Here is a 14,325-nt window from a genome sequence, read left to right on the forward strand (position 1 = left end):
CTCAGCTGTGCTGTCTGTAAAATATGGCCATACATGCACATGTAAGATAGCTTCACTGTGTTATACATCCTCCTTTAGAGCTGGTCTGCAGAGGATAACGATCATTGCATGCTACCAAATATAATATTTGTAGTTAGTCCTTTAGCTCAAGTGGTAAAGGTCTATGCTGCACTTGTCTCTGAAGAAAATACATTTTGGGGGCATGGCCAAAAATGCCAGGATCTGGCAGAATTCAGCAGTTTTATCACATGATTAAACCAATCTATACTAGAATAAGAGTGGCTCTACTTGTCCTCTATTTCGAGGGTAAAGTTGTAAGTATGGAGCAAATTATTAGCTGGATCAAATTGTAGGATGTGGTTGTTGAAATTGCGCACCAGAGTGTGTCAGCATCTTGGTTTTTCTGATGGAGTAGGAGGTCAACAATAGTCTATATTTGGGTAGAGGGATTTGTACATTGGGAGGCCAAAAATTGCCTGGATCCAGGTCCACATACAGGTTTTTGCAGCAGTCTTGTGCCAGGACTGGTCAGGTTCTAGATTTATCTGGCATATTAGGAGAGGAGCTATGGACTGTCTGTTTTGGCAGTGCATTGTGGGGTCTTGAGTCCAAATATCAGCAGGATTTGATAGGTCCCAGGGATGGCACAGGGATGGATGCAAAGAGATCTAGAATGTATTGGTGCAGTCAGAGCAGCTGTATGTGTTCTCTGTGTAGATGGTGGAATTTGGAGTCTTGTGTGCCAAAATGAGAAGGATCCAGCTTGATCTATGTCAGGATTGTCACACAGAGGCAAAATAGACACCAGTAACAACTTAAAAATAAAATAAAATAATTTAAAGAATAATTAATTAATTTTAAAAGAAGACTGGCGCCAACATTTAGTAAGGTTTCAGAGGAACAGCCGTGTTAGTCTGTATTCGCAAAAAGAAAAGGAGTACTTGTGGCACCTTAGAGACTAACCAATTTATTTGAGCATGAGCTTTCGTGAGCTACAGCTCACTTCATCAGATGTTTACCGTGGAAACTGCAGCAGACTTTATATACACACAGAAATCATGAAACAATACCTCCTCCCACCCCACTGTCCTGCTGGTAATAGCTTATCTAAAGTGATCAACAGGTGGGCCATTTCCAGCACAAATCCAGGTTTTCTCACCCTCCACCCCCCCACACAAATTCACTCTCCTGCTGGTGCTAGCCCATCCAAAGTGACAACTCTTAACATAATCAAGTCGGGCTATTTCCTGCATAGATCAAGGTTTTCTCACATCCCCCCCGCCCCCATACACACACAAACTCACTCTCCTGCTGGTAATAGCTCATCTAAACTGACCATTCTCCAGGTTTAAATCCAAGTTAAACCAGAGCATCGGGGGGGGGGGGGGTAGGAAAAAACAAGAGGAAACAGGCTACCTTGCATAATGACTTAGCCACTCCCAGTCTCTATTTAAGCCTAAATTAATAGTATCCAATTTGCAAATGAATTCCAATTCAGCAGTTTCTCGCTGGAGTCTGGATTTGAAGTTTTTTTGTTTTAAGATAGCGACCTTCATGTCTGTGATTGCGTGACCAGAGAGATTGAAGTGTTCTCCGACTGGTTTATGAATGTTATAATTCTTGACATCTGATTTGTGTCCATTTATTCTTTTACGTAGAGACTGTCCAGTTTGACCAATGTACATGGCAGAGGGGCATTGCTGGCACATGATGGCATAGATCACATTGGTGGATGTGCAGGTGAACGAGCCTCTGATAGTGTGGCTGATGTTATTAGGCCCTGTGATGGTGTCCCCTGAATAGATATGTGGGCACAATTGGCAACGGGCTTTGTTGCAAGGATAAGTTCCTGGGTTAGTGGTTCTGTTGTGTATGTGGTTGTTGGTGAGTATTTGCTTCAGGTTGCGGGGCTGTCTGTAGGCAAGGACTGGCCTGTCTCCCAAGACTTGTGAGAGTGTTGGGTCATCCTTTAGGATAGGTTGTAGATCCTTAATAATGCGTTGGAGGGGTTTTAGTTGGGGGCTGAAGGTGACGGCTAGTGGCGTTCTGTTATTTTCTTTGTTAGGCCTGTCCTGTAGTAGGTAACTTCTGGGAACTCTTCTGGCTCTATCAATCTGTTTCTTTACTTCTGCAGGTGGGTATTGTAGTTGTAAGAAAGCTTGACAGAGATCTTGTAGGTGTTTGTCTCTGTCTGAGGGGTTGGAGCAAATGCGGTTGTATCGCAGAGCTTGGCTGTAGACGATGGATCGTGTGGTGTGGTCAGGGTGAAAGCTGGAGGCATGCAGGTAGGAATAGCGGTCAGTAGGTTTACGGTATAGGGTGGTGTTTATGTGGCCATTGTTTATTAGCACTGTAGTGTCCAGGAAGTGGATCTCTTGTGTGGACTGGACCAGGCTGAGGTTGGTGGTGGGATGGAAATTGTTGAAATCATGGTGGAATTCCTCAAGGGCTTCTTTTCCATGGGTCCAGATGATGAAGATGTCATCAATATAGCGCAAGTAGAGTAGGGGCTTTAGGGGACGAGAGCTGAGGAAGCGTTGTTCTAAATCAGCCATAAAAATGTTGGCATACTGTGGGGCCATGCGGGTACCCGCATGGCCCCACAGTATGCCAACATTTTTATGGCTGATTTAGAACAACGCTTCCTCAGCTCTCGTCCCCTAAAGCCCCTACTCTACTTGCGCTATATTGATGACATCTTCATCATCTGGACCCATGGAAAAGAAGCCCTTGAGGAATTCCACCATGATTTCAACAATTTCCATCCCACCACCAACCTCAGCCTGGTCCAGTCCACACAAGAGATCCACTTCCTGGACACTACAGTGCTAATAAACAATGGCCACATAAACACCACCCTATACCGTAAACCTACTGACCGCTATTCCTACCTGCATGCCTCCAGCTTTCACCCTGACCACACCACACGATCCATCGTCTACAGCCAAGCTCTGCGATACAACCGCATTTGCTCCAACCCCTCAGACAGAGACAAACACCTACAAGATCTCTGTCAAGCTTTCTTACAACTACAATACCCACCTGCAGAAGTAAAGAAACAGATTGATAGAGCCAGAAGAGTTCCCAGAAGTTACCTACTACAGGACAGGCCTAACAAAGAAAATAACAGAACGCCACTAGCCGTCACCTTCAGCCCCCAACTAAAACCCCTCCAACGCATTATTAAGGATCTACAACCTATCCTAAAGGATGACCCAACACTCTCACAAGTCTTGGGAGACAGGCCAGTCCTTGCCTACAGACAGCCCCGCAACCTGAAGCAAATACTCACCAACAACCACATACACAACAGAACCACTAACCCAGGAACTTATCCTTGCAACAAAGCCCGTTGCCAATTGTGCCCACATATCTATTCAGGGGACACCATCACAGGGCCTAATAACATCAGCCACACTATCAGAGGCTCGTTCACCTGCACATCCACCAATGTGATCTATGCCATCATGTGCCAGCAATGCCCCTCTGCCATGTACATTGGTCAAACTGGACAGTCTCTACGTAAAAGAATAAATGGACACAAATCAGATGTCAAGAATTATAACATTCATAAACCAGTCGGAGAACACTTCAATCTCTCTGGTCACGCAATCACAGACATGAAGGTCGCTATCTTAAAACAAAAAAACTTCAAATCCAGACTCCAGCGAGAAACTGCTGAATTGGAATTCATTTGCAAATTGGATACTATTAATTTAGGCTTAAATAGAGACTGGGAGTGGCTAAGTCATTATGCAAGGTAGCCTGTTTCCTCTTGTTTTTTCCTACCCCCCCCCCCCCGATGCTCTGGTTTAACTTGGATTTAAACCTGGAGAATGGTCAGTTTAGATGAGCTATTACCAGCAGGAGAGTGAGTTTGTGTGTGTATGGGGGCGGGGGGGATGTGAGAAAACCTTGATCTATGCAGGAAATAGCCCGACTTGATTATGTTAAGAGTTGTCACTTTGGATGGGCTAGCACCAGCAGGAGAGTGAATTTGTGTGGGGGGGTGGAGGGTGAGAAAACCTGGATTTGTGCTGGAAATGGCCCACCTGTTGATCACTTTAGATAAGCTATTACCAGCAGGACAGTGGGGTGGGAGGAGGTATTGTTTCATGATTTCTGTGTGTATATAAAGTCTGCTGCAGTTTCCACGGTAAACATCTGATGAAGTGAGCTGTAGCTCACGAAAGCTCATGCTCAAATAAATTGGTTAGTCTCTAAGGTGCCACAAGTACTCCTTTTCTTTTTGCGAACATTTAGTAAAGACATGCAGCTATAGTCTTCACACAGTGCCACCTAGTGACCAAACATTGTAATACAGTTTAAACTTTCCATCAGCTCTCCCTCTTTCTTTTTTCTTTTCTGCATTTTAACAATTTCTAAAACTGTTTTTTTTTAAACTTACTTTTCTCAACATACATCTGTCTGTTACTCATCTCTAAATCATACTTTTTTTTTCAACTATATGGCCAGAATGAGTAACAGTTGGTGGCTAGGCTGACTTCTATTTACAAGGGTTGTCTCTGGCAAGTTTGGAATAGGTGAATCTTTTTCTCCTAATTCCACACCTGCACTTTGTAGAGTTTATTCTGTGGATTGTTCAGCCTCTAGAACAAACTGAGGATGTTGACGGTTTCTATTGAACTCTCCATGGTCTGTCTCAATACTGTATAATCAGGGCAAGGTATTCTTTTCCTTTACAACAGCTGAAGTTCTCCATCCTTCTACTCTATCCACTTTGACACAAACTGGCAATTCTCTGAGTGCATCCGATGAAGTGAGCTGTAGCTCATGAAAGCTTATGCTCAAATAAATTTGTTAGTCTCTAAGGTGCCACAAGTCCTCCTGTTCTTTTTGCGGATACAGACTAACACGGCTGCTACTCTGAAACCTGTCATCAGTTATAAAAGTGTTCATAAGCTTTTTCTGCTTGTTGATCTGATTTGGCTACTTTTTTCAGGTCTGGCCACTCTGGGGCTAGATTGTTTTCCAGGGTTGGAACAGTCCTGAGTTTCCTTCCCATCAGGAGCTGGGTAGGGCTATAGCCAGTAGCTACTAACAGTAGAGACTTGTTGCTCAGTAGAGCAAGGAATGGATCTTCCTGCTTCAATATTTTCTTGGATATCTGTACAGCCCTCTCAGACTCTCCATTTGCTTGTGGGTAATGTGGGCTGCTAGTGATCAGTTCAAAACCACATTTGGTTTGGAATGACTGAAGTTCAGTTGTGGTGTGTTGTCTGTCACTAGTTGTTCTGATATACCAAAATTGGCGAATGTGCTTGTTATTTCTTGATAACACTACAATTTGTTGAATCTTTCAAATATATTATTTCAGTATATCTAGAAAAATAATCCACTACAACTAATGATATCCTCTAAATTCGCACAAATTTGGTGCTAGCCTTTTCCAGGATCTGTCGGGTATAGGTGTTGTTATTCGAGTCTCTTCGCACACATGTATCTGTAAAAAGTTCTCACATGCACATTCACTTGCCGGGCACTCCTTTTCATTCTATGCATATAATTTTTCTTCTTCTGTAAGTGTATGAGGGCAGAATGCAATTGGCTTCCATTCAGATCCATGTAGATGCAATAACGCACCACCGAGGCCATAGCTACTGATATCTGCACTGACCATTGTAGAATTTAACTACCTCAGTTCTAAAGATAATTTCTTTGCCCTTTGGAAGGCAGTCTCCTGATTTGGGCCCCAGAGTCAGGAAGTATTGGACCTTAGTTGTTCATTCAGTGGTTTTGTCACTGTAGAAAAGTCTTGCAGCTATCAACCATGATAGTTTACCATCTCCAGTATATGTCTCAGTTCTGGTACATTTGTTGGTGGATTCAGTTCTCTAATTACTTTTACTTTCTCGGGGATAGGACTAATTCCATCTTTGTTTATTAACTGGCCCAAAAATTAACTTTGGAAAACACACTTTTCTTTATTTAGCTTGAGTCAGGACTCAGTGGTTTAGGTCAGGACTTCACTGAAGATTTTGTTATGTTCTTCCATTGATGTGTTGTCCCTAAAAAGGACGACCCCATTTATGTTCTCTAATAGCTTTGCCATCTTTCTTGGGAAATTTTCAGGAACACTAGAAATCCTGAAATGCAATCTTTGAAAGCAAAATGTCTCAAATAGTGTGATGAATGGAGTCAGTTTAGCTCTTTCTCTCTGGCTAAATGAAATTGCCAATTTTTGTGCATTTACAGCATTTGCCTCCTTTATTTAAACAATCACCTCTTGTATTGTGATCTTTCCCACATTTTGTGCAGCTAGTCTGAAAAGTGTTTATATTTTGCCTAGGGCTCACCCCACATTGCCTTTGAGGATTGATTATAATTGCTTTTTGCAGTCGTTCTCTATCTCCTATTGTGATTCTGTTTGTAAGTTACTTCCTCTAGGTTTCTTTCTGGTGGCCACTGGCCTCTATTTGGATTTTTAATAGTCTCCAATTATCTTGCTATTTCTACTACTGTGTGAAGGGTTAAATCTTCCCTCATTTGCAGTTTCTCTGTCAGTCCCTTGTCTAAAATGCCAGTCAGTACTCTGTCTCTCATGTGCTCTTCCATTTTGTCTTCAATATCAGTTTTCTACCATGCCATACAAGCCTCTTATAAACAATTCCACAGACTCCCCAGGTTTTTGGACATGCTGGTAGAAACAGGCTCACTCATCAGCCACATTACATGGAGGTCATCAAGCACAGCCAGCACCACAGTGTGGCTCTCCTCTTCAAAGGTGAAGGATTTAAAGATGGGTTCCACTTCCCTGCCCGAAGCATAGACTAAGGAACACAACTGTACCAGACCCTTCTCCTTCTGGAGTTTAGTTGCAATGCAAAACCTGTAAATCAATCCTTCCAGTCAGGTCAGTCTGCTCCATCAAAGCTGAAGCTCTCTGGAGCATGAAACTTAGGCACTTTGACAAAATTCTGCTGTTTCTGTTCAGAAACCATGCCCGATTAGTCAGCCAGAGATAGAGGCAAAATGGATGCTAGCAACAGCTACAACTTTATGGTAAAAAAGAATGTAGACTGTCTCCAGTGCTAGCTAAAAATAGGCTGCAGTAGTCTTCATGCACCGCTGCCTACTGACAAAACAGCTCAAACTTTCCATCACAATCCGTGTCTGAGATCTAGGATTTTGCAGGGCTCTGGTGCTAGAGCATGCCAAATTGTGTGGTGCTCTAGGAGTGGTGGGAAGTATTCTGTGATTGTGGGGTGGAATGTCAGTGGGATCCAAATTCTGGATCCAGGTTTTTGCAGTGCTGCATCACTGGAACACGCCATAGTTTAAACATGTTCAATGTAGTAGGTGTGTCTGGTCATGTTTCCTTAGTAGAAATCTGGAGGTTTGGCTGCAAAAATTGTCAGGATCAGGTTGGATCCTAGTAGCAGATCTTGTTTTTTGCAGCATTGTACTGCTGGAATGTGTTGGTTCTGGACCTATTTGATGCACTAAGACCAATTGGATTTACTCTTTATTTTGGTGGTGGAATTTGGGGCCCAGGACTCAAAAATTGGCCAGATCTAACAGAATTCATGTCACCTATCCAAATTTCTGCAGCCTTGTGGCACTGGAACATGCCAGATTCTGAAACTTTTTAATACAGTAGGAGCAGTTCATTGTGTTTTTTAATTATGCAGTGTCATTCTGGAGGCATGTGTACAAACATCAGCAGGATGTATGTTCCGGATCCTGGTTTTTCCAGCATTGCAGAGCTAGGCTGCATGGAAGACCAGACATTTTTGGTGCAGTGGAAATGGCTGAGTGTGTTCTCTCATTTGGTGATAGAATTTGAGGACTTGGGCACAGAAATCAGCAGGATCCATCAGTTTCAGGCATGGTCTGACTTTTTCCCACCACTGCATTTTTCTCCTTCTAGGTGAATACACTATTATGACTGCACATTTTCACCTGAAAAGAAAGATTGGTTATTTTGTCATCCAGACATACCTTCCATGCGTTATGACCGTGATCTTATCGCAAGTGTCCTTTTGGCTAAACAGAGAGTCTGTTCCTGCTAGAACTGTCTTCGGTGAGTATTTCACTTCTTTGTGGTGGTTATGAAAGGATTGTCTTACTCAAAGGGGTGACTGTATAAGGAAATAGTTTACTACGATCTATTTCTATTCCTGGTGATTTCAGTTCCCCCTACTTCTGAACCAATTTAAACCATAGGCTCTCTTCCTACCATGTTTCCAAGTCCTTTGATTCAGCACTGACGAAAATTACACAAGAATTAAGTATGGGTTGGTGAGGGAAGAGGGAAGAAGAAATAAAATCTGTGTGTTTTTATTTTAATGGGGGAGGGGTTAATACATCTCTAGACACAGCAATGAAAACACTGATTTTTCTTCAAAAGTTTTAGTGTGTCTGTGTTTCAAGGTGCTGATCTAGATGAATCATAAAAGAGGTTAATTAGTGCCAATTAATTTGTACTGATGATAATAGGGGTATTATTATCAATACAAATTAATATAATTACTCATTTACAAACTGTATCCATATTACAGAATGTTTAATAGGTAAAATCCTTTTGGGATCGCTAAACAACTTGAATTATCACAAGAAGATTGCTTGTAAGCAGGAAGTAAACACCCAAGACTGATGCATTACGAAAACGCAATGGCTGGGAAAGGGAGGAGTGCAAAAATCAGTTTTGTCCAAAAGACAGTTTTCCCACTAGTAACAGGGAGCCAAATCTTGCTATTGATTTTTATACAGAACTCTCCACTGACATCAGTCAGGCATTTTGCTTTAAAATCAGTAGTATGAGATGGGCCAGGACAACACAGAGACTACCTACCATGACGCCAAAGGATTGGGGACCTACTTCCATTCTGTTACACCTTTTAAAATCCCGTGATATCAGTGGAAATTTGGGATTTACACAGGTGTAACTGACAGTAGAATTTACTCCTTTGAGTACAAACTGGAAGGCGAAGACTTTTCTGAGTGGAATCAGTAACAATTTTGTTATTAATATCAGTGGCAGCAGGATCGGACACCTACAATGGTTGGGAATTAATTATTGAAAATAATTTATGTTGGTTTTTTATCTCTGAATATTGAAATCTTGCCTTATTACTGCAGTTACTGCTAATTAGTTTAGTTATTACAATCCTAGTAAAGTGACTTCCAAGTTTCTCTTTATTACCTGTGATAATTGTTAGGTTGTTCTACAAAGTTCATGCTCTATATTGGCTGAAATCCAGAAGGAAAAAGATTATAGGATTTACATGGATCTTTCCACAAACATATCCCTGCAAGTATTAGAAAGTCCAAAGATTACAATAATTCCTCAGTACACGGATAGCAGATTTTGTAATGTACTTCTTTATAAATGAGGGCTGCTATAAACGTACCACATATCAACATGAATGAATAAAATAAGTAAGATTCTGATTAACACCACTAATCTTTATGCATACAATTTTTAAAATGTTCTTTCAATATGTAGAAATTGAAGATGAGCTGGGTGCCCCAGAAGTCAGAAATAAGGTCCTCAGGGCAGGGACCTTGTTTTTCTATTGATCACCAAAGTACCATGCACTTCTAAAATGTTATACAAACAGTTATTTCCTTACGACTGCTTAGGCATCAGGGCCTAAGTCACAAAACATTCCAAGTCTCATGCAGAACCCTAAACTTAATTTTTTTTCTTTTTAAAGGAGTAACTACAGTCCTTACCATGACCACCTTAAGTATCAGTGCCCGCAACTCCTTGCCAAAAGTGGCCTATGCGACTGCAATGGACTGGTTTATAGCTGTGTGTTACGCCTTTGTATTCTCTGCGCTGATTGAATTTGCAACAGTCAACTATTTTACAAAGAGAAGCTGGGCGTGGGATGGCAAAAAAGCTTTGGAAGCTGCAAAAATCAAGGTTCTTAATTTATACTTTTTGAATGACTAGAATAAGAATCAGTTACCTTGCACAGCACAAATAACTGACTGTACAATTTGCCACTGCTCCATAAAAATGGATTTAATTCACTCATGTCACACTGTCACTGCTCTTCAAATGATAACTTGCAGGGCATGCTGGGTTTTTTTTAATGCATACACTGTCGGGTAGAATAGGAAACATTCATCTCTACTGTACATATGAACTGATCTGTGTTTGGAAGTATGACTGCGAGGGAGTTAAATGTATGTTACAACTAGAGCTGGGTAAAACTTTTGGGGCAAATATTTTATTCACTGAAAATACAATTTCAAGTTGACCAAAACTGTTCACAAATTCATTCTGAATTCGGCAAATAGTTTCAGCTGAAAAAAAAATCAAAACACTTTGTTTCATTGTCTTCAAAACAAGCATGTTTTCATTTCAGAACCATGTTCCCTTTCAAAATATGCTTAGTTTTTTTTTAAAAAAAGGTTAAAAAGAACCCCAAACTTTTTTCATTTCATTGATAGCATCTACTGTTTTATTTTTTGCATCAACCTGAAACCATTTTTTTCCTACAGTCCCAACGCCAATACGAAAAATCAGTTACAGCATTAATAGCTCTAATTACTATGGATTTTGTTCAGTGAAATTCAGAATTTAAACAAAGGTAGCATAAAATTAATATAGATAGTCCATTCCTGCTGTTATTGAGTCAGTGGGAAAACTCGCATTGAGTTCAGTGAATCAGGATCCCACAATAATCACCATAAATGCAACACAAACAAAAAAACAGCATGAAACCATGAACACTTCAACTGCAATATAGCCAGAGTTATTACAAGTGTAGGCCCTGTGTGCAAATACTGAGACTATTTAATGCTTACAAGCATAACTTTATTCACAGGAGTAATCCTGTCAACTTCATTGAGACTACTCCCATGTGAAAGTTACATGTATAAGTATTTTCAGCATCAGGACTTTACTGGGAACTTTACTGGTGACTATTGTCAGGAATAAGGGCTATTCTAATGAATTTTTTCAAATGATCCCATAAAGAAAAATCCTATTTGCAGGCAATATACCTTACATCAATCCCCTGTGAAATAACTAAATACCAAGCCAAAAGCTACAAAGGACCCCAGGCCTCTCCACATGTTGTTTCCTTTTGTCAGTGATGTGATGTTAGTGACTTGGCAGCCATCCTGGAACCCTGAGACATCAGCAGTAGCTAAACTTTTCTTTTTCATGGTTTTTAAATTTACTTGTGCAAACCCAGGGTAGTGTTTAATTTGTAATGAAAGAGGTGCCTGGGTTCAAGCAATTGCGTGCCGGGGCTCAACCAGTTTTTTTTCCACTTTCAGACCTAATGCAGCAAGCACAGAGGTGCTGGGGCTCAGCCCTGGCAAGCGTGGCACAATTTAAGCACTGACCCAGGGCGAGGATCACATTGATAAAGGATTCTGCTCATTGACATGCTAGTCTGAGACCCAGTCCTGCAGGCCTTGTTCAGTGTTCACTGACGTCAGTGAAAGTTTTGTCTGAGTAAGGGCAGCAAGATCAGGACATAAACAGTTTGTTGGGATTTGAAATGAGAACAGCTAGTGAACAGTTTATGTGATTGACGACTAAACTGACATTTTTGTTTAATCCCTGAGAAAACGTTTTCACCTGCCTTCTACACTAAATGGCATTTCCTTATTTATATTACAGAGGAAAGAACGTCAATTACTAGGAAACAAATCAATTAATGCTTACAGTGCTGGAAGGACAGCCCCCATACCAAACGTACCAAAGGACTCAGCCCCGTCAGTCATCTCAAGCGCTGCAACTGTTGCAGTGAAATCTGCAGAAGAAAAGCCTGCTGAAAGCAAAAAGACTTATAACAGCATCAGTAAGATTGACAAAATGTCCCGAATAGTTTTTCCAGTATTGTTTGGAACTTTTAATTTAGTCTATTGGGCCACGTATTTGAATAGGGAACCCGTTATTAAAGATGCTACTTCTCCAAAATAAACTGAAGGACTCCAAAACCACACGTGAGCCATATTAATAAAGCAAACACTACCACGGAGAATATGAAGTCCAGAAAACTTTCTATATTTGAGCAATATTCTTCAGGAAGTTTTTGCATGTTTAATAATATGTACAAATAATATTGCCTTGATTGTTTCTACATGTAACATCAGATGTTTCAGAGACAGTGACATTAATAATTACAGCCATCGATCTTTTTAGAAGAACAGAAGTGAAGACATAGAACATGGCTTCTATGCTGCACAGTATCTTACATTGATAGTTTATAAATAAAGTAAGTTATATTTTTAACTGTTCAAGTGTATTACATATCTGAAGTTTTTATATGTCCAAAGTACATCATACATACTTAGGCGTAACCTATATTTTACAGAAATGCTCCATTATTGTCATCTGATAGGGTACCGTGAATAATGCAGGTTGTAAATGTAATAATTCTCATGTAGAGTCACATTCCACCACCCTTACTCTCTCCAAGTAGCACCTTATTCCACAACTCACCCCATCAATCCAGATTCTCAGCCAGTAGAAATTGACATAGTACCTAGTGCTGAATGGAACTATGCTAATTTACACCACCTGAGAATCTGGGTCATAGATTTTTGTGGGACTGCTTGAGGAGCAAGGTGCTACTCAATGTAAATAAAGGTGATAGAATCTTATGCTTGGGGGGGGGGAAGAGTCAGTTTTTTCACACTCCAACTACATTTTTCTCTGGTAATTCTCATTTTTTATTGCAAAACTTAGGCATGCATTGCACAAAAGTATCTTTAAAAATAGACTAAGAACATACTGTGCAGATAAAACATGAATGTCCTTAACATATACTTTCATTAGGGTAACATAACCAGAGGTTGACCAACATCTTCCATTGAAGAAGATGATGTTGTATGAACAAAGATGCCTCTGAAATAATGATTATTTCTTATTCCCAAAAACAAGAAAACAATCACCCAACACAAAAAGGGTTGTCAGAGAAAGAAAACCACTCTTCATGACAGCCAGGTCTTCCAGAGACAATACGGGCATTTTGGTTTTTGCCTGAAACTTTTCAATAACCTCCTTGCTGCTGCCCATGTGTTTTGCTTCAACCATGAATAAGAAAGTGTAATTTGAGTTTTCAACTTTTTTTTTAGAAGTCTGGCATGACTGCTCCATTGCTCCAGTAGCTTTTGTAATTTACTCTTAATGTTTAAATAAAAAAAATGCATTCAATACTTGGTTGCAAAATGTCCTCCATTTCTGGCTTATTGTTTTGGGAAAACTTTGTCATACTGAATTTTTAGCTTTAAGTCAGCTAAGGACCTAATCAAGCAAACACACAGAAATAATGTTGTGGATACGAGTCCTCTCACTGATGCCAGTAGAGCTACTGAATATGTAAATACAGTTATTCATGACGTGGCAATGTTTGCAGAATCAGGCCCTGAGTCCATTCTGAATGTGTGTGTTGGGGAGGCTCTGCCCAACCCGTACTGCAGGCTTCTCCTTTCCCTAACAATTTTTGGCAAGTCCTTTTTAAGGATTCTACTCCATAGAGAGGTAATGGACAGGCCAGGGGTTGGAGAAGTGTCTGGAGTTCTCTGGCTTCTTCCTCATCTCTCCCCCATTTCACCACCCTAAAACTCCTGAAGGTAAACAGCAGATTATAAACAAAAGGGGTAGTAATTTTGGCGGCTCTAGCATCCGTGTTGCAGGATCGCATCTTTAGGGAGGTTCCAGGATGAACTTCAGGAACTGTGCTCTCTCAGAACCAGCAAGAGCCAACAGAGCCAAAGAGCAGAGTGGAAGCTATCAGAATAACAGTGGAGAGGAAGATGGTCCAGTGGTTAGGGTGGTAGCCTGAAACACAGGTGACCAGGATTCAATATCCTGCTCTGCTGTGTACTCTGCAGTGTTTTAACTGGAAAGATAGGGTGGTTTTAGTGGCTGGCCCTTGGCTCCTGCAAACGTCATGCATTTAAGGGGTCCTAGACATAAGGAGTACCCTGTTTCTTTCAGCATATAGCTGCAACCACTGGGGAGGAGGAAGGTGGAATGAAAGTGACATGTGCTCGCAATTCTTACTCTTCTGTGTTCCTTACAGTGTGGTCTTGTGCATCCTCTCTCCTGGTGCCCAATATTTTGAGCACCAGGTTGCTCTACTACATCTGGGATCAAAGGGAATGGAAGAACGAGTAGGATATTCAGTGAGTGGCAACTCCAATGTTTCCTCTCCCTTATGTGGGTTATTCCTGTGCAGGAGTGAGTGGAGTCCAAAGAGGTCTTTTTGTTTTGGTGTGCTAATTCTTATGTTATAAAAAGAGGCTCAGTTTGATACTTTGGTGAAAGATGATTATTTTTAAATTATCCTTTCTTGGGCTCCTCACAATTACATTGAATGATCACTTACA

The 14,325-nt window shown here is 40.8% G+C and overlaps 1 protein-coding gene across 1 annotated transcript in view; it reads left to right on the forward strand.

The window, feature by feature from the left end:
* GABRA5 (gamma-aminobutyric acid type A receptor subunit alpha5) overlaps window positions 1-12,182 on the forward strand; it is a 79,651-nt gene extending 67,469 nt beyond the window's left edge. The window contains exons 7-9 of the mRNA XM_073353115.1: window positions 7,892-8,044; window positions 9,681-9,892; window positions 11,609-12,182. Coding sequence (XP_073209216.1) covers window positions 7,892-8,044; window positions 9,681-9,892; window positions 11,609-11,911 — 668 coding nt within the window. The 3' untranslated portion in view covers window positions 11,912-12,182. The remainder of the gene's footprint in view (window positions 1-7,891; window positions 8,045-9,680; window positions 9,893-11,608) is intronic.
* Window positions 12,183-14,325: the final 2,143 nt, after the last annotated feature.

Source organism: Lepidochelys kempii, chromosome 1 (assembly GCF_965140265.1).
Source record: "Lepidochelys kempii isolate rLepKem1 chromosome 1, rLepKem1.hap2, whole genome shotgun sequence".
Taxonomy (NCBI): Eukaryota; Metazoa; Chordata; order Testudines; family Cheloniidae; genus Lepidochelys; species Lepidochelys kempii.